At 44.7% G+C, this 20744-nt stretch overlaps 1 protein-coding gene across 1 annotated transcript in view; it reads left to right on the forward strand.

Annotated features, from left to right (window-relative positions):
- The window catches only part of LOC115326296 (palmitoyltransferase ZDHHC3), a 61725-nt gene that overhangs the window by 25011 nt on the left and 15970 nt on the right, over window positions 1-20744 (forward strand). The window contains exon 6 of the mRNA XM_029987107.4: window positions 1626-1698. Coding sequence (XP_029842967.1) covers window positions 1626-1698 — 73 coding nt within the window. The remainder of the gene's footprint in view (window positions 1-1625; window positions 1699-20744) is intronic.

Here is a 20744-nt window from a genome sequence, read left to right on the forward strand (position 1 = left end):
GGGTGGCATGTAAATGGTATATTTGACAATATTAAACCTAAAGAGGCGCCCAGCTATCCTAATCGAGGGAAATTATAAAGCTGCTTGCTATATGCAAGCACTCTTTAATCTCGAATTTAACCTTTTCAGCAAATTAAAAAAACCAAGCACGAATAATGAAAGCAGACTGTCAGGACAGTTATACTTGCATAATCGTGGTGGAATAGTCCCATCGAGTGCACTTCTTACTGAGCACCTGCGTAACGCGAAAGAAGCAATGACAGCGAGCTCTGTGTGCATTGCTTTCCCACAGCACACAGGTGCTCGGTGAGAAGCGCACTCAACGGGTCTAACTCGCTGCGAGGAACAAATACTGTCTAGACCGGTTATAATGAAGTCGGTTATAACGAAATAGTGGCTACAGCAAAGCGATCACGATTTCCCATATCCTTTTGCACTTCGTTAACTGAAGTTGGTTGTAACAAAATAGCGGATATAGCGAAGTGATTTATGATTGCTGTTGACTTCGTTATAACTGGTCTCGACAGTGGTATGAAGTAAGCGAAAATGCAGTTTGAATCAAGTAGTTTATAAATGCATTAAAAACATAGCGGGACAACCAAAATTTTTTAATTCAATTAACTGCGATGAAATTTCCGAGTTTTAATTATCGCAAGTACACTGTATTAGAACACTGCACGGGCCAGACTTTCTAGGTCTGGCCCGACCCGGCTCAAGCCCTACAAAATATTTAATTTCAAGGCCTGGCCCAACCGGGCTCGGTAGAGACCCAGCCCGGGCCCAGCCTGAGCCCGACAGAATGGTTAAACAAAAGCCTGAGCCCAACAATTTTTTTAAATATGAGCCTGAGGCCAGCTCGAACCCGACACATGATAAACATGAGCTCGAGAAAGTTTGCAGTCTTTACCCTAAAAACTGTCTAAGCATAAAGCGAGCATAATTGATTTAATTTTTTTTAAAACATAGACCGAGTTTTTTTTTTTTTTTTTTTTCACAGTAAATATTGTGTAATATAGTCTGTAGTGCATCTTCAAATAGCTGCATAAACATAAAATTATCTTGGGTATGTTAGGTTTTCTTTGGTGCATAGTATGACTCCCTGCACAAAATGAAAAATAGAGGCCACACTTTTTTTTCTTTAGTTTGAAAAGCAGAGGAAAAAGAAACTCATGTTGTGCACTGCGGCTGGGGTTTCCTTGATTTCTTGCCTGCACTCTCCCACTATGCTGGTGGAGTCCATACATTTTCTTTCATCCACTTGAAGACTTTCCAAATGCAAGAGAACTTTTTCTTTTTAACTGCGACATGGCGACTTTGTAATTTGCTTGTTTGTTTTCAAACTAAGAGATCAATTAGCACACTTTTTGTTATCAACAATTTAGAATTTGTGGCACACAACTGCTTGGGCAGGATCCAAAAAAAATTTTGTTCAAGCCCGAGCTTGGCTTGGGCCGAAGGAAATGCGTGCTACCCGACCCGAGTGAGCCGGGGCCGTGCACTGTTTTATTTTGTTTAGGCTTTGGTACTATTATTCTGTGAACAATAACATTATTCTGCATCTGCAGAATCATTATGCTATAATTCCCTCCTCTGTCTCAGGCCTTTTCTTTTGTATCCTCTCACAGGATTCATTCCGTATGCCTGCTGGTTGAAAGCGTACTCTTTGGAATATTTGTTGTTGCAATCATGTGTGACCAGGTAAGTGCTCGCAGAACTAGTGCATTCTAGAAAATATCTTCACTTTCACTAGACAGACTCACTGCAAGTTGGGCTGGGATATTATGTAATGGACATCCTTCACAAATAATATCTCATTTGCGCAAACATTTGGAGCATTAGAAAACAATTACGTTCAAAGAAAGCTCAAATGGCAGCTGGCATATTTATTTAAACGCTCATGGGAAACATGCTTTTTTTTTTAGTCATGACTGTGGTGATTTTTTTTTAATTTTCTTATGACGCTTTGTTTCGCATTTACCACCAAGAACAACATTTTGATCGCATGAGGCACTTGATCATGTGCAGGTCACAACAGAGTTAGCTTGAGCGGATGAAACCATCACGAATGAAAGACTGTTATACAAGCTATGAGAGGGGGGGTCGTAGATCTCAGGGACAATCACTTAGGTGGTAAAGTGCAGTTTTCATCACTACTTTTGATGTACGCTGCCACGTACAAAAGGCAATGGAAACGTGGTGCCTGGAATGCGTCTGCAACTAGCCTGTTTACGGCATCCTAAAAAGTGCTCCCTCGACTTCTGCCTGGTGACATCATAGAGGTGTCGCGTTGCCGCCGTGGCCACGATTCTGGCGGTGTCGCAGCAGTGGCGGGGCATGTGGCAGACACCTGTTCTGTTGCAGGTCACTCTCTAGCTTGACAGTTCACAAAAGCTTCAGTAGCCAGAAGTCGAGACTCTGCGACGACAGCGAAACTCGCGTTTCCTCATACTTTTTGTCGGAACTATTGGCACCGACCACCGGGATTGCGACATCCGACAGCACAATCAGAGTGTCGAACCAATATTTTTATCGGTTCGGTTCGGGTTCGGGTTCACGGCTTTCGGTTCAGTTCCGGTTCAGTTCCGGGCGCAAAAAATAACGGATCAAACCGGTTCGAACCGGTTTGAACCGCTAAATTGAGAATATATTTTCCGCGTTGTTCTGTCAATAGGCACTATTTAGGCCGTGAAACTAACTGCTGTAAACGATCTGATTTTTGCGAGGACCTCTTCTTGAGAATTTCGCGAATCGCCTACAATTCGCGAAAAATGGGTCCCGCGAACAATTTCGGTAAAATGTAAACACATTGAAATTTATATTGAGATTCCACCGCGGTCGAGAAAATTACAACCCGCGAATTATTCCAAAACTTCAGCTTTGACCTAAATCGCGAAATATTGAGCCCACGAAAAATAAGTCGTTTACAGTATATAGTTTTCTTCTTTTTTTTTTTTATCGTTTGTTCAATCCAGTTTTATTTTCAGGTACAAAAATTAAAAAATTCTGTTATTTATTCCTACACAACAAGAAAAGAAAATCTACATTAACATACAAAACGTCGAGTTTATACGACTCAACATCCCTTCGTTTACCAGAGTCACATACATTGTACCTGAATCGAAATGTTTTCGCGAAGTGAAGTAGGTTGCCTAAAATACCCGTGATTGGTACAACTTTGCATCGCAGTATCAGATGTTGAATCGTGGTTTTGCCCTTGAACTAAGGAATTAATTACAGTGAATAAAATCATGAAATGGGCACCTCGTCGCCATATATACCATAAAATGTGTTTTACGGAATACGTTTCACAATATATATATATATGATGACGAGACGACTGAGCTTAAGGCAATATAATTTTCAAACTGTCACGAAAGTAACGGGACAAGTCCTTCCAGTCTGTATTTTATAGAAACACTAAGCGACAATCGCAATGCTTGTTTTTCTAACTAGCATTGTTTGCTCTCAGCACCATGATGCGGGCGACGAGTCATGCGAAAAGGAGTGGCTGAAATTGTTCACTCTAATCTATGAGCACCTTCGTACTGAGATCGAATCTGACCTAAAACAGTGCTCACCCATGTGTACATTTTCTTATATTGGATAAACTGGCATAGCCTGGATGTTGTGGTTTGCTCTTGACAAAATGCCGGTCAATTTAATTTGCAAATGAGCATCACCCTCGCTAATTGATGATTTTTGTTAAATAGAACAGAGTGGTATTTCGTGCTCTACTCAATTCGGAAGCTACTTAATCGGACACTTTCTGAGAGTTTAAGTGTGCAATCGTCATAGTTCCACCATTCGTTCCAGTAAAAAAACGCGATAATAAAAACACATAAAAAGGCGATAATAAACTTCTATGTATTTGAGAAGTTATATATGCGTGAGGAACATATAGGTATTTAAATTAGCTTCAAAATAAAAAAATATTTAAACATTTTCCGAATCACCTATAACGTACGTGTCTATAGAGGATAAAAGCGCCGAAAAAGATTTGCAGAACATCTTTCAGATAATTTAAAGGTGCATTTACTTACATATCTTTGAGGTGAGGATCTTCTATTTATGCTGCCAAATATTCAGACAGGAATTAAGTATATTTTTATTATCATCGATAAATTTGACTTTATGAAGTTCACATAACCGCCTGAGACCGACACGGAAGGACGATACTCGAAAATACGCCAGCTGTTGAGTCTTCGGCAACGTGCTTTTGTTAGCTGTTTTGCAGTGTAAAATACTGGGTTGCAGGGTTTGCCAAAAAACACTGTGGTCACATGATATATCGGATGGCAAATACACGAAATGGGCAGAAATAAGGAGATGACACGCAATTTTTTCTAAATAATCCCTTACACAACGCTTTACTGCAAAAAGAGATGCATAGAAATGCATAACATGATATTCCTAATTAAACATAGATTCCGCGCAGGGCAAACGAAGATTTTATAAATCCTAATATAAATCACTTTTGGGCATCAGCTTACCTCAGCTCGAAACGCCGCGAGATACTACCTCGGGAGGCTAATGGTATCTTAGGTTTTACGTGCACTTGTTTTGGAACCTTACTTCACGACTCTGTTCCTTATCAGTCATGTGCTCCAACATCTCATTAGGCTGCCGTATATCATCGCGAGACTGCTATAAATACTACACAACTTTACACCTTGGACGTCTACTGCTGGTGTTGCGAACGTCGCACTTCACCAGAAAGCTGAAGTATTTAACATGGTTTGCACGTGACGTAATCGCACTAGATACTGGTTGTCATTGCGAGTTGTTCTTGCTGAGAATATCAAATTCGGTGGGGCAAAATGCACGCTGCAAAAGTTTCGCGCTCAGTGCAAGCTGTGTATTTGAGAGGCACACATTTTTCTTGTTGGTGCATCGGCGTTAGGCACGGCGCGAGTAACTCGCACGACGAAAACGTGCTTTCTGGCAAGAGTGTTTTTACAAATAAAAGTTTTACCAACTACCCATCTGTCACTACCGTTTCCAGGACACGCTTTGTAGTCTGCGCCGAAAATGCGGGGCAGAGGAATCTTTACGACACAGTATGCTTTAAAACTACCCCCCTCCCCACTCCCCTTTTTTTTTTAGTTGCTCCTCAAGATACTTTTTGTTCGTCAGGGATTGCCTGCTCCGTATTGAGTGGTGTTCACTCGACAATTATATTTGTGTCACTTGTTAACAGTAATTCTTCCTTGCTTTTACTTTGCACCACGCTGTGAAGTTTAAACAAAATACAGGACGGTCGAAACTTGGAGAACTTGAGAACGACACTAATGTGAGACTTAGAGCGGCTGCTATCCCCCTGAGGCCACTAGGATCTTTCTTTTCAGGTATCCCTCCCGTACACACTAATACTTTCATGTAACGTCGAACTAATACGTCACATTTAGACCCTTTAACACTTCTATTCTCGGGACAACTTTTTGAGGCAGTTCAGCAATAACGAAAACATGTTTGGGAGCCTCAAGGGTGTGCATACATGTAAAATTGGTCGTGCAGCATTTTTTTTTTACCTTAAGTTCAATAAATACCGCTAAAATGTAATCCCTGACGTTGATAACTTACAAAAGCATCCATTAGTTTGCCCCTCCGCGAAATGGCAGACAGTCGAAAGAAAGAAATAAAATTGCTTTCCCCTCCTCAACTCGCAATTAGAACTATCAGCCACGTGATCTGATCCTAATATACACACCGTCAGTGTTTATCATAGTCATACGCAGGGTTGGCAAAGCAGAGAGCATGGGCTGATCTTCAGATATAGTTTTAGTTGGGCTACAATGCCCGAGCACCACTAAAGCGACAAACAGAAACAAACGTCAGCGGCTAGCCTTAAACCAGAGTATTTCGCGATTTGACAGGCTTCGTAGAATAAAGAAGGCTATGCTCAAACATGAGTATCATGCACACGATGGTACCATTTGCAGGCTTGTAAACGCTCGTGCTAACTTCTCGAGCACCGAACAACTCAAAGCCGTATAAAGGTACCATCGCGAACAAGCTGCATGTGTCTGAGGCTTGTCGCTGTCGTTTGTTTCTGTTTCTAGTTCTAGTGGGACTCGGGCCCATCATAATCTTTGAGTTGAACACGAGCCGTCACCCGAATGTTTGGCGATTCTGGTTGTCATGAACCAGAGCATTCGACTCGGGATCATGACAATCGGGTACATCATTGTGTCACGCGACTCTCAGTGCGAAGTTGTGATGTCATGTGACGTCACGGTATCAACAACGTTAATAGATCTAGCGACGTCCTTAATTTGAATCTACGCGGTGAGTCACGTGACGTCACGTGATGTGACATTACTTGACAGCATGTCTTGACATCATGACGTCACGTGACGATGTGACACATGGCTAATCACAGTGCCAATAAGAAAGCGCCGCAGAAAACCAGGATTTATTATACATTGCAAATCTGTATATGACGATTTGATAAATATAGGAACACAGCTGCCAGCTTTTTATTCCCAAATAATAAATTTGTAATACTAACAAAAAAAAATACCGCGAACTGTTTTGAACCGGTTACCGTTATATTTTTTTCCGGTTCAGTTCCGGTTCAGTTCCAAGATGGCGGCGAAGATTTCGGTTCGGTTCAGTTCCGGTTCGGCTAAAAATAACGGTTCTGTTCCGGTTTTCGGTTCGGTTCGGTTCCGGTTCGACACCCTGAGCACAATACTCTGGCTTTTGCGGTGTCAATCGTTGCCACTTCGGAACCACTTTCGATGTATCGGAAAAATAGGACATTATGTGCCTTGGTCAGAGACATATTTCAGGCACCGTAAATAGGATGTACCAGTGGCCCTTCGGCAAGAAGGAGCACATTGTTTTAGAGTGCATCTCTTAGGCACCTGTACCCGTGTTTTGTGGCGTCGCCGTTTTCGTAACCGTGCGCATTGCATTATGGGACGTCGCAGACCTATGCACTGATTCAATTCCCCTCTAAACTTACCGAAAGAACTGAATTGGTGTGTAGGTCTGTGACGTCCCGTAATGTAACACTGCGTATTTAGTTTCTTCGCTAAACTTTGCGGTAAAACTGACATCGCATGACCTCAACACCGATTCAAGTTCCCCGCCAAATTTAGCGGGGAATTGAATTGGTGTTGAGGTCACGTGACGTCAATTTTCCCGCTAAGTCTAGCGGACAAACAGAATTTGTTCATAGGTGACGTGACAAAAAGGCCGTGTTCCAAAATTTACTCGATCTTACTCCAAGGTAAGGGTTTCGTACCCTTGACGTTCTAAAACCTACCCACATCCAGCGTTTTTCAATCTGTGCTGTCACATGATACAGTCCGCCCGAGTAACTCGGATTCATTTAGGTAGGATTTGGAACACAGCCAAAGTCATGTTGTGTCATTTTCTCTGCTAAATTTGGCGGGGAAAATGAATTGGCGTTGACGTCACATGGCGTCAATTTTCCAGCTAAATTTAGCGAAGAAACTGTGGGGTGGGAGGGAGGGTATGGAGGAGGGGAGGGTCCTTCATACCCTCCTTTCCTCCTCATATAAATTATATTATAATAAATAATTAATTTATATATATGTAAAAAGAAACTGGTGAATGTTTACAAATGCCTTCGTTTATATATAGACCGACGCACTGTTTACAAACAAGCCCGCATTTGCCCACACCAGGTGTGGGCACTGCGCGTGCGCAGAAACCGAATTCGGGAGAAGTGAAGCATCAGCGCATGCGCAGTGCGTCCGGCAGCGCCACCGCAGCTGCGTGACGTCAGGGGCGCGTGTTTGTCCATAGGCAAATATAGGGTGCGTAGACACAGCAGCCATGGGATGATAAAAATAAAAGATCTAATTTGATGGTGAAAAATGTCACACACAAAAAAAAGGGTAAAGTGCAGAAAAAAAAAGGTTTTATTAGTGTACAAGAAGAGCCAAGGCTAGACACACACACACACACGCACATATGTCAGCGGTGGCCGGGTGCTGACGTTCCGTTATTTAATAATTCGACGTTGATTTGAGAAAATGAAATAGCGTTTATTATACTAGATTAACTTCTGATTACATGGTCTCTTGCGTGCGTATACGTGGCGTGCCTCCGGTCGTTCTGTGTGAGGTTTCTTCCCATGCAGGCACAAGCGGTGTCTTCTTCCTAGGCAGGCGCTATGGGCGAAGTTCAGTTGACGCTCTCGCGGAGCGTAAACAAGCTGGGCCCGCAACCCCGTGCGCTCGCTGCGCTCGCAAAAGTCACGTATTGAGGATCCATTACAGATCCCGCCGAGGCAAGACAAAATACAAGTAGGCAAACGAGCTGGGCCAAGCTAACACGCCCCGGTTTAAAATTGATTTGTCCTCAAATCACTCCAACGCGTAATCCGCAAGGTAGGCCGGAGGTCTGCGCGTCCTTGACAGTTGCTGACCCACAGCGTCAACCTCGACGCTGATGAGTGCTCCGTAGTCTCCTTTATCGCGCGTTGGGGCCTCGGATCCGTTCTCGTCTTCACGTTCATCGCTTTCATCCGCGCCGGAGAGCGCTCGGCCGACGCAGGTGTCGGATAACTCTGGTGCCGCTGGTGTGCGTGTATTGTGTCGGCGGAGTTGCTCGACGTTTGCCTTTCTTTAGTTTTGTCGTCCTTTTATGGAATGCAGCCTTTATATGACCACGGTGTTTGGAATTGGAAAGGACTTGATCTCGAACGGGCCCTCGAAGAATGGGTCCATCGTGCTTGACCTCGCTCCGATGCTGCAGTAAACGGAGTCGCCGATTTTAAATCTCGGGGTCTTGCTCCTTGCGTCATACCGGCTTTTGGCCGAAGCTTGAAAGTTTTCCAAGTTGTTTTTCGCGTCGTGCCGCTGTCTCGCCAACCTGTGGAGTCTAGTCGTCTCGTCTAGGTCAGCCTCAACTGTTCCGATGTTGAGCTGTCCGGGAAGTTTCGGGACGTAACCGTGCATAAGTTCGAAGGGGCTGAAGCGTGATGAACTCTGTCGCGGAACGCTGACAGAGAAAACTGCCTCGGGTAGAACCTCCCAATTCTTGTGAGGTTCGATGAGTTTTCGAATTATATTCTTCAGCGTCCCTACCATCCGTTCGACAAGACCGTTGGCCTGAGGCCAGTAGGGTGGTGAGGTCACGTGCGTGATTCCAAGTCGTCTGTACAGAGCAGCAGTCTGTTTGTTGACGAAGCTTTTAGCCTGGTCGGTGACAATTGTCGTGGGCACGCCGAATCTCGGAATCCAACGATTCAAGAGGTAGTCGACGTAGAAGTGTGCTGCTGTAGATGGCACGGCGACAGCGTCAATGTAGCGAGTCGCGTGGTCGATGCAAACGAGGACATACCTTTGACCGTTGCTTTCTTCCAGTGGTCCGAAATGGTCGAGAGAGACCGTCGTGTTCGGAGGGTCCGGAACTGCGCAAGGTTGCAGAGCGCCTTCTCGAGTTGTGGTTCGTTGTTTCACACGTTGGCGCGTGTTGCACGATCAAACGTACTCCCGAATGTCTCGCGACATCTGAGGCCACCAGTAATTCCTCTTGATTTGTTCCGTCGTTCGCTCGACGTCCATCTGTCCAGTCGAGTCATGGCATATGTTCATAACAGAATCTCGAAGCGTGGCTGGCACAACGATTCTCTTGAAGTTTTCGTCCATTTTTAATAAGATCCCATTCGACCGTCCGTAGTCGTTTCTGGGCTGTGACGCTAGTCGTTGGCATAGCGGGTCGATCTGTTGCTGTTCCCGTAGGCGACTGTTCGAGCTCACTTCCGCATTCAAGCAGGTGGGGGAGGGGTTGATCGCTCCGGCGAAAGTGAGAACAGTCTGGGAGTCTTCCGGGTCGTACTGACGGGAGAGGGCCTTGTTTGATTTACTCGGCCGGTGTATTTATTTATTTATTTATTTATTTATTTACATACCTCTAAAGGCTCCAAAGGAGCATTACATAGAGGGGGGTGTCGTATAAACTTTTACATAATCATACAATATTTTACAAGAAAAAATAGAAGACATCGTGTCACGCTAAACAGAACCATGAAGGGAAGACATTACATAACAAAAAAGCCACACACGCACTCACATCATTGGAGGCAGTCGACGTGCTAGAAAAAAAGCAATAGACCCAGCGAGGAAGTAACAAACATACAGGGCAATATATGATTCACTACCCTAAAGATTCACGCAATAACAACATAAATGTATCATGATCAGTGACCGTCGCAATTTCGCTTGCCAACTCATTCCATTCAGTCGCCGCTTGTATGAACGGGGAGTATTTGAACAGATTAGTTCTTGCAAATGGAATATGAACTTTGTAACAATGATCATGACGAGGGGAAATGCGAGCCGGTGGGAGAATGTTGTTTTGACGGAAATCTGAGGAACTGTGATAGAGTTCATGAAAATGTGATAACCTTGCGAGGTATCTTCGCTGGTGGAGAGTCAATAAACCAAGTGAACTCTTAAGTTGTCTGACGCTTATAGGTGAATACGTTTTTAGTATAAACCTGGTGGCCCTGTTTTGTAATGATTCTAAATTATTAATTAAATATTTTTGATGCGGGTTCCAAATTATAGCTGCATATTCCAACTTGGGCCTAATGAGGGTAGAGTATGCAAGTAGCTTCGTTTCTGCTGTTGCCATATATAAATGCCTTCTTAAGAAACCAAGTGACTGGTTAGCCCTCCTAAGGATATAATCTAGATGAGTGTTCCAGGAGAGGTTGGAAGTTAAGTGGACTCCTAAATATTTATATGTGGATACTTTATCCAATTTTGAATCTATAACTTTGTAGTCGTATTGAAAAGATGAGCGACGATTGGTAAATGTCATTATTTTTGTTTTATCTATATTTATCTGCATTTGCCACGTGTCACACCATGAAAGTATGATATCCAAATCACTTTGAAGGGCCAGGCAGTCGCTTTGACTAGATATTTGACGGTATACCACACAGTCGTCTGCAAATAGGCGAATCTTTGAAGAAATGTTGTTGGGGAGGTCATTTATATAAATTAAAAACAAAAGTGGTCCAATAACGGATCCTTGAGGGACACCAGATTTGACATGTATAGGTGGTGAGGTGATGTCATTTGCAAGTACTGATTGTTTTCTATCGTGCAAAAACTCACGAATCCATGTAATTACCTTATCATTAATTTTGAGATATTGTAGTTTTTTTATCAGACGACTGTGTGGTACACGATCAAAGGCCTTCGAAAAGTCTATAAAAATAGCGTCGATTTGTGAGGATGAGTGAATACAGGTATGCAAATCCGTTACCAGTTCAAACAGTTGGGTTTCACACGAAAGACCACGTTGAAAGCCGTGCTGACTGGGAAATAGCAGGTTGTTTGAGACTAAGTGTTTCATGACAGATGAATATATTATATGTTCTAAAAGTTTACAAGGAACAGAGGTCAATGAAATTGGTCTATAATTTGTGGGGCAATTCCGATTACCAGATTTATAAATCGGCACGACATTTGCTGATTTCCATTCGTTCGGAATGTGGCCAGTATTAAGCGATTGCTGGAATAAGCTGGCAAGTACGGCACCTGATACATCCTTTGTTAGTTTAAGTAGCTTCGAGCATACACCATCAGGACCCGGGCTGGATTTTGTCGGCAAGCGGTTAATAGCACTGATAACACCATCAATATTAATTTGCACATCGTCCATTTCTGGAATGACGATTGTAGGTGTAACATGGCGGTCAGATAAAGGGAGCTCGTCGGTAAACACTTCGCCAAAAAATGTGTTAAGTTTAAAAGCGGACTCGGATGCAGAAAGCTTTACGTCACCTTCTTGAAGTAAAGGAAATGTATTTTTTTCTTTGGGGTTTACGACATGCCAGAACTTCTTTGGATTTGTTTTTAGTATGCTAGATAAATCGTCGTTGAAAAAACTATTCTTTGCCTTTCTTATCTCATTTTTGCATAAGCGCGCACAATCTTCGTACGACTGCCAGTCACGGTCTGAATTTGAAGAATGGGCCTTCCTGAAATGTTTCTTCTTTTTGGAGATCAAGCGTTTTACGCTTCGTGAAAACCAGGGACAACCCTCACTCGGGTTAATGATTAACTTAGGAACAAAAGCATCACGTATATAGATTAGTTTGTTTTTTATTGAAACCCAGTTTTCTTCAACAGAGCGTGTATGGAAGGTGCTTTCATACTGAATCAAAAAGTCTGACAGTGTTACCGCAATATCACTATAATTTGCCTTAGAGTAGTCATATATCACTTTTTTTAGGTTCACTCTCGTAGCATCCGATATCTTATAGCAGAAATAAACAATTCTATGGTCGCTAATTTCATCCAGCACGCGTACAGACATGTTTTCGGGGTGAGTGGCACAAACAAGGTCCAGTACTGCATCTCCGCATGTGGGATCATTTACCAATTGTTTCATTGAAAATGAATCTAAGAGATTTATAAAACTTAAACACTCTTCTACACGTGAGCAAGTATTACGTACTTGGAGGTTGGACCAATCGATCCCAGGATAATTAAAATCACCTGCCAATATAAGTGGTAAATGTGGATACTCGAAATGAATAAATTCTAGAATATCTGTTAGTCTGTTGACAAATTCACATGTTGAATCAGGTGGTCGGTAACAAATTCCAACTATAATATCCTGAAAGGATACGGTACCAATGGAAACCCAAAGGGTTTCAAGAGGAGAGTCGATTGAAATCAGAGTGCAAGATATGTCCTTTCGAACTGCAATGATTACGCCACCGCCTCGTTTGGAAATTCGGTCCTTACGAAATATGTTAAAATTGTCGCTTAAAAGTAAACTGGAATTTGAAATAGTATCGGTAAGCCACGTTTCGGTTGCAACAATAACATCTGCTGAGCATGAAATAATGCTGCTTGCGAGGTCATCCTGTTTTGGCAAAAGGCTTCTAAAGTTTGCTAGCAAAAATGAGAGAGGGCGGTGCTGATTGCAGGCGCTCACAGTTGTTCTAGGTTTGGATTTATATTTTTTGTGTCACGATTGTAGATCCCGTGGCGCGTCTGCAGTTCTCTGTTCCCTCGAGGCAGGCAAAACACTATCGGTTTCGTCGCAGTAAACATACATCTGATTGTTGATAAAGAGCTTATCAAAAGCAAGGTTTACCCCATCGCGCGTGGTTCGGACCGATTTTGCATAATCCCAAAGTTTTTTTCGAATTTTCCTCACTTTTGGCGAATAGTCTTCCTCTATCCAAACTCGCGGGGTGTCAGTCGACCTTAGTCGCGATGCGCCATGGAGCACATCGCGCTTGCTCTTGAAACGTAGGAACTTGACAATAATTGGTCTGTTAAAACCTTCCCTTTTGCGGCCAACACGATGCGCCCTTTCTATATCGCCGACGTTTAGCTGCAACCGGTCCGAAAAGAAGGAAAGTGCGATTCGTTCAGTCTGAGCCCACGATTTGTTTCCCTCCTCAGGAATCCCTTTAATCAGCAAGTTATTTCTTCTCATTTGGTTGTTCATGTTGTCGACGATGTCACTTAAGCGCAATTTCGCGGTACAATTTCGAACTCGTAGTCCGAAAGGTCGAGGATCCATCGTGCAAATCTTCGGTTGGTCAGGCCGTTCTTAACAAGGTATGTGAGGCACATGCTGTCCGTAATGACTGCAAATCGGGGGCCTCCGCGCAAGTATATTGCGAACTTTTTCGTGATGGCCCAGTGTAGCGCCATGCACTCGAGAACGTTAATGTGCAAGGTGCTGTCGTGCGCGTTCGAAGATCTGCTTGCGTATTCAATTACCTTGTCGCACGAGTCGTGTCTCTGCGTCAGGATCGCTCCAAAGCCCGTTTGGCTCGCGTCCACGTGAACCGTGCTGGGGCACTCACTCCGAAAGGTGGCCAGAACCGGCGGAGTTTTCAGACAATGCTTCAGGTCGTCGGCGATCCTTTGATGTTCGTCAGACCACTCGAAGCTCGCGTCCCTCAGCAGTAGCTCACGCAGCGGTGATGATCGTGTTGCGAAGTCCGGGATGAACTTTCAGAAGTGATTTAGGAACTGTAGGAATGAGTAAAGATGCTTTGCATCCCTCTCAGGCTGAAACTTGTCGACTGCAGAAACACGCTGACGATCGGGTGTTCTGCCTTCCGCCGTGATCACATTCCCGAGAAATTGAACGCTGGTTCGTACGAACTGGCACTTCGCAATGTCCATGCGGAGTCCGTTCACAACGATGCGTCGTAGGGCTTCGTCTAGAAGTTCCAGAGCCTCAGCTGCGGTTTTTGCGCCTTGGCCAATGTCATCCATGTACGTTGCTGTTCGGGGAAGTCCGTCGAAAGTTCTTCGCATGACCATTTGCATAGTTTGGGGCGCTTTACAGAACCCGAAGGCCATGCGGAGATACTCATACTTGCCATCTGGAGTGACAAAGGCTGTCTTGTGAACATCTTCCGGCTTCACTCGGATGGTGAGAAATGCGGTCTTGACGTCCATAACAGTAAAGTAACGGGAGCCGTCCCTCATTACATCGTCGAGTGCGTCGTCCATTCGAGGCATGGGGTACAGCGGGTTGACTGTTTTGGCGTTCAATTTTCGGTAGTCGGGAACCATTCGTCTGGGAGTCGAGGGATGGTTCGGCTGGTTTACCACAAGCGTCGGTGCAGCATATTCGCTTTGGCTTTCGCGAACAATTCCACGCTCGCGATAGTCTTCGACCTGTCGTTTGATGAATTCCCGGTCGGCTGGGGAGCATCGATAGGGCCGCGACGCCACGGGGATCTCGTCGCGTAGCTCGATAAAATGCTCGGCGTGTGGGCAGGTGCCCAGTTGTTCCTCCACCGTCGTAAACGCAGCGTGGTGTTTTGTGAGTATCCCAAAAAGTCTTTCACGTTCTTCCGGCGAGGCGTCTTCGGTAATGCTGTCCACAGCCGTGTGGGTTCGTTGCATTAGGGCTGCTTCGATGTCATTCCGTGCTGGCTCGAACTTCACGAACATGGCCAGGCGTTCGGTTTGGGGCAGTTTCTCCAGAAAGTTGGACACCAGAGCTTCTCCGGAGATTGCCGTTTTTGGAATCTCGGCGGGCGAATCGTAACGTTCAGGTAGTTCAACGATGGTTATGTCGGTCGAAACGTGAAACGTGACTTCCACGTTAGCGAGTTGGCGCCAATCTGATCCGAGAAGTAGGTCAATTGATTTGGGGAGTGGAAGAATGAGTATTTCCGGTACCTTGACCGTCGTTGATCCAACGCTGATCGTCAGAGACGTGCACTTGTCAGGCGTCAGCTTGTTGTCCAAAACGCTGACGAATTCCTCTGCTCGGGACCACGACGATACGCCAGCGTTCTGGGGTAGTGCCCTGGGATCGATGATCGATACGTTGGCTCCAGTGTCGATGCACGCCTTCAAAGGACGGTTATCCGTGAAGGCAGTGACGATGGGGAGAGAATCTCCTGTCGTGCGCAAGAAGCAGTGAACATTCTTCTCGTTTGAACCCGTGCCCTTTTGTGCGCGTTTCTCCTCTGCACGGATGGTCGCTGCAGTTTTCGGCTCTGGACAGTCCCTGGAGAAGTGACCGGGCTGGTAGCAATTAAAACAGTTGCTCTGCCTCGTGCGTTTGAAGGGTTTCGGTGGTGGGGCATTCGTCAGGGTGCGGGTCGGGACGCCTGTTGTTTGCTGCGTTGACATCGAATGCTCGTGCGTGCCTTGTTTGCGTGGTTAAGTCTTTTCTCTGGGACGGCGGTGGTCCAAAGTCGTCGCGCAGTCAATCAGCTCGAGGACCGATTTACAGCCTTGGGCTGCCAGGGGATTGGCCCACTTATCCTCTGTGATTCCGTGTAGGATTAAAAAGATCCGTTCGCTGGCTCCTAGCTCACAGGGAGCTCTCTCGAGCATGGCATTCTTCGCGTAGATGTACTGCACAATGCTCTCGTTGTGGCGGAGCTGTCGGCGTTGTTGGTACTCCAAAAATTGTTGAAGTCCCATTTTTCGTTGGAAGCGTTCCTTCATGGCTTCCTTCCATACTTCCCAGTCGTCGATCCGGGAACCGTATGACTTGTGCCAGTCTCGTGCGGCACCGTGAAGGCGGGTGACGGCGTTGAGCAGAGTGAGGTTTGGTGTCCAGTTTGCGAGGAGAGCCACTCGTTCGATTTCTCGAAGCCACTCAGCGACCTTTTCGTATGACTCCCCCTCGAACGTGGGAATTGCGTGCGAAGTGTCGCTCGTGGAGTGGACGTGGAGGGGCCTCGTGGACTGTCGTAAGGTCTCGGCCAGTTGTTGTTGCGTTTGGACGATGACCGACAGCAAATCAACCGTTGTTGCGTTGCCGCTCACCTGCGTTGTCGTGCCCAGCGCAGAAGCATCCGTCGTGGTTACTTCTCGTTCTGGTCCGTTTCGGTCCGTCACGTTGACGCCATTTCCTGGGTGTGGCGTTGAAAGTGCGTTGTTGAAGGCCAGGATTAGTTGCTGGAGTTGAATTTTGATATCTTGTATCTCTTGACGCATGGTGTCCTGATTGGTGGTTTCCCTTCCCTTGTTGGAGTCCATGATCAGGGCGTGGTCACCGGTTTCGTTGGATTCTGCGGATCCTGTCGGCTGCGCCATGTCAGCGGTGGCCGGGTGCTGACGTTCCGTTATTTAATAATTCGACGTTGATTTGAGAAAATGAAATAGCGTTTATTATACTAGATTAACTTCTGATTACATGGTCTCTTGCGTGCGTATACGTGGCGTGCCTCCGGTCGTTCTGTGTGAGGTTTCTTCCCACGCAGGCACAAGCGGTGTCTTCTTCCTAGGCAGGCGCTATGGGCGAAGTTCAGTTCACGCTCTCGCAGAGCGTAAACAAGCTGGGCCCGCAACCCCGTGCGCTCGCTGCGCTTGCAAAAGTCACGTATTGAGGATCCATTACAGATCCCGCCTAGGCAAGACAAAAAACAAGTAGACAAACGAGCTGGGCCAAGCTAACACATATATATACAGTATATATGTAATTTGTATTATGTATGCAGGAGCATGAGGTCTATATTTGTACATATACTTGATATTTCCTCTTCAAATTCTTTAGCATAATACGTATACCGCAAAATCGAAGTGCAGTAAACTCTCCATTGAGCGAACTTCAAAGGACCCAAGGAAATAGTGTGCTAAACTGAACATATTCACTAGAATACGGAACAGCGTAGGTAGGGTGACCAGACGTCCCGTTTTGACCGAGACAGCCCCGTTTTTGAGGTCCGCTTCTGCTGTCCCGTATTTTTGTCCCAATAAAGAATCATGTCCCGTTTTTGCAGGAGTGCATAGTTTCGAAATTGGTACCAAGCTAGTTGAAACCAACTGAAACTATGCCTACTCGTTACAAGTATATTTTACAAAAATAGCCGTAGGTACTTTAAAATATGAATTAAGCTATATGCACGAGCGTGTGCACCTCGACCAGAAATGGCTATACGCACGACGCGAAACTTGGTGGGTCTCGTATAAAACGAATGATTACAAGAAACTTCAGTTTGCAATAAAAAAAAAAAGTAGCATAGCTTAGTGGAAAGGTGCCTGTTTGTAAGCAGCGGACCTCAATCCACAGAGTGTACTTACCTTTTTTCCTCTGACATTTTTTTTGTTGTTGAGCATTTGGTGATATTTACATTTCTTTTTTAGGATTAACACAAAAAAACAAACAAAAAAAACAATGTTGACGAAACTTTGCTGAACTGAATAGTTTGGGACTTCTTTTCCGGCGACCTGGGTTAGCTTGGGTTGCTGGTTGTACAGTGGGGCCAAGTGGGTTAATTGTTTTGTAATGAGCAGCCGCATACTGTCGCTGAGAAGCGGCGTGAACGCGGGGGGGGGGGGGGGGATATTTACCCAGAGAGTAAAATTTTGTGCAATATGGTGACGTTCTGAAATAACAGCAGTCATTTCATTAAATTTTTTTTCCCAATGTCAATCTCCAGGTAAAATGTCAATCTCCAGGTACCTCAAGGTAAAAATCTCCATCTTTTACCTTGAGGAATATGGTCACCCTAAGCATAGGGCACAGCATACATTGAGTCAAAAGTTTGAAATGTAATTTATGGAGTCATGAACATCGATATATACAATGTGCATAACAGTTACGTTACTGCCTTTCACATTTTTTGAGAAAATCTCATTTTCATTTGCACCAGCGCTCTTAAAGTGCATGAAGCAACAAAGCTGTCCAGAGAGTCTATGGTTTTTTTGCACTTCCTCTGGCACAGCTTGTCGCTGTGGCGAAGCCATACCGCAATGGTATCGTCCACTGACTTGAAATATCCTGTGCAGAGTCATTTCCTGTTGGAATTGAATGGAGTTTCTCTTTCAAGCTTTGACTTTTGCTTCACTATCATTGACAGCGTTGATGATAGAATCCCATAGTCCTTCGCAGCGCCCACTTGCCTTTGACCGTTGCTCAGGCGCTGAAGGATTTTTTACTTGTCTGATAGAGAGAACCGCTTCCGTTTTGTCGCACTCATTACGAAAGTGGGCGCATAAGCTGCCATTTTGCCATTGTTACCCAAAACTAAGATGGCCGAACGGAACCAATTACAAAGAAAAAACAGACACACTACGTGGTTCATTCTCGTCTACTGCACCGCCGCTTTGCCTCGGCGGCACTGTAAACGCCAGCAATGATACACCACCGCTGCAGAGGCAGCGGCTCGTGCATGGCGGGCATTGGCTACGTCACCACTGCAGAGCACAAAACTTCGTTGAATTGATTGTAAAAATAATCCTGGGTCCACCAATCAAGTTCGTTGCACTGAAATATTCGCTATTCCGAAATTCGTTTAACTGAAACATTTTTGCATAGAATGCACAGGAAAACCGCTAGGGATTTTTTAAAAGTTTGTCATTTTGAAATATTCGTTAAACCGACATTTGCTCAAGTGAAAGTTTACTGTACCTCTCGAGCTGCACTCTAATTTCGCATTACAGAGATTTGTAAATGTCATTCAATATTTTTAGCTTGTAAACTCGGATAACCATTTCACACAGGGCATTTGTGCAGAGCTGCTACAATTGTTAGATACTTCTATGACCATTTCACGTTGCATTACAGAGATTTGTAAATGTCATTCAATATTTTTAGCTTGTAAACTCGGATAACCATTTCACACAAGGCGTTTGTGCAGGGCTGCTACAATTGTTAGATACTTCTATGACCATTTCACATTCCATTATATGCCATCATGCACAGGCATTTGCACAGAGGCATTATTGAGCTTCAACAGTAATAGCAACTCCTCTCGTTTCTTCTCCATCCTACTGGGCCCATTTGCTCAAAACTGGTCAACTTTAACCTTGGTAGAAAGTTAACCACTCTTCTCTGCTAAGTACATACAGTACCTTCGTATATTATTGGGTGGTAACTCGTATTGCCTACTGGCTGTAGCAAATATAAGTGGCTTTCATGGAAAACTTTCTGAAAGGGGGTGACCCGAATATGCGCGCTGCCAGGTTTACGCGATGCAGCATGGCTTAGATTTGAGATTGAGAAGCACTTTTTTTTACTCATGGCACAAATAATGGTTAAGGTAAAACCAGATCGACCAGTGTTGGGCAAAATATTCAATTTGTTTGTCCGAAGTCAAAACAAGCCTTGTTGAAGTTTCCTTTCCATTACGAAAGAGGACGATGAAGTTATGTGCTATAAACGATGAAAATGAGGTGAGCATTGAAAGGCGGGCAGTACACGACAGCATGGTTTGCCAGCCTGTAAGAACTCTACATAAAACCTTCCTCTTGAAATTAAAATTGCATGCTTCCGCTCCAGTGGAATTTGGTACGCGGTCTGCTTCTGCGTGCCATCAATGCCCGGCCAATCGAGTTAAGACAATCCACTAGGATTCCAAAGACGTTGCCATGTCGGCAATTACTGCATCCCTTTAGGCTTAGGAATGGCTAGAATTGAAAGATGATCTAGGAAGTTGAGTGTGATCAATGCTCATACTTTGCAATTTAACTGAGGTAAGGCAAAGCAAGAGCCTCCTGCACCGTTCATTGTTGAGAAACATGCCCGATAGCGCAGCGACTATGACATATTCGTTCCAAGGTGAGCGACACTCTCTGGGAGGGGCACTGCCATGTTTCCCCGCTGTCCCTGGTCTGCCGGTCATGTGACCTACAATTCCCCCTCGTAGCGAAATGCGGATAACTTTCTGCTAGGGTTAAAGTTAACCAGCTTCGAGGAAATGGGCCCTGGAAACCAGAACTATATCCTGAGGAAGAAATTACACATTTTTTATCTCTGCCCTTTAATTGCATCTTTGTCATGGCTTCAACTTTCGGTTCGTGCCTCAGCAGTACTGATTACACCTTTTTTGGTTCCAATCAATGCTAGATGCAGTGGCATCATCCAGTATTAGTGACGGGATATCTTGTCACTGTTGCGTAAAGGGTCTAATACCCTACCACACAGTAAAATTTAACATTGGTTCAATTTGACTGACTTTATCTGATCGGACAACCAATGCACGCCACTCCTCGCACAGCGCGGTGCACGGGCGATGCTCATAGTGAGTATCATGAGCTGATTTGCTGATCACTTAATGTCAATTGATAGAACTGACGTTAAATTTGACTGTGTGGCATTAGTATAAAGGTAGCTTTGCAAGTCTTGCAGTTCTACCAGTAGTTCACAAGATGACAGACTAGTCCTCTTCTTAAATTTGCCAAGTCTATACACTCCGTGCGACGTGACTGGCGCGCCGTTGCGCAGCCGGTATTAAAGGTAGGCAGTGAGAACCCCAGAGAGAACTGAACCGAAACCATGCTGCTTACGTTGGTACGCATTGAAGT

Source organism: Ixodes scapularis, unplaced genomic scaffold (assembly GCF_016920785.2).
Source record: "Ixodes scapularis isolate PalLabHiFi unplaced genomic scaffold, ASM1692078v2 PGA_scaffold0__279_contigs__length_252992795, whole genome shotgun sequence".
NCBI lineage: Eukaryota > Metazoa > Arthropoda > Arachnida > Ixodida > Ixodidae > Ixodes > Ixodes scapularis.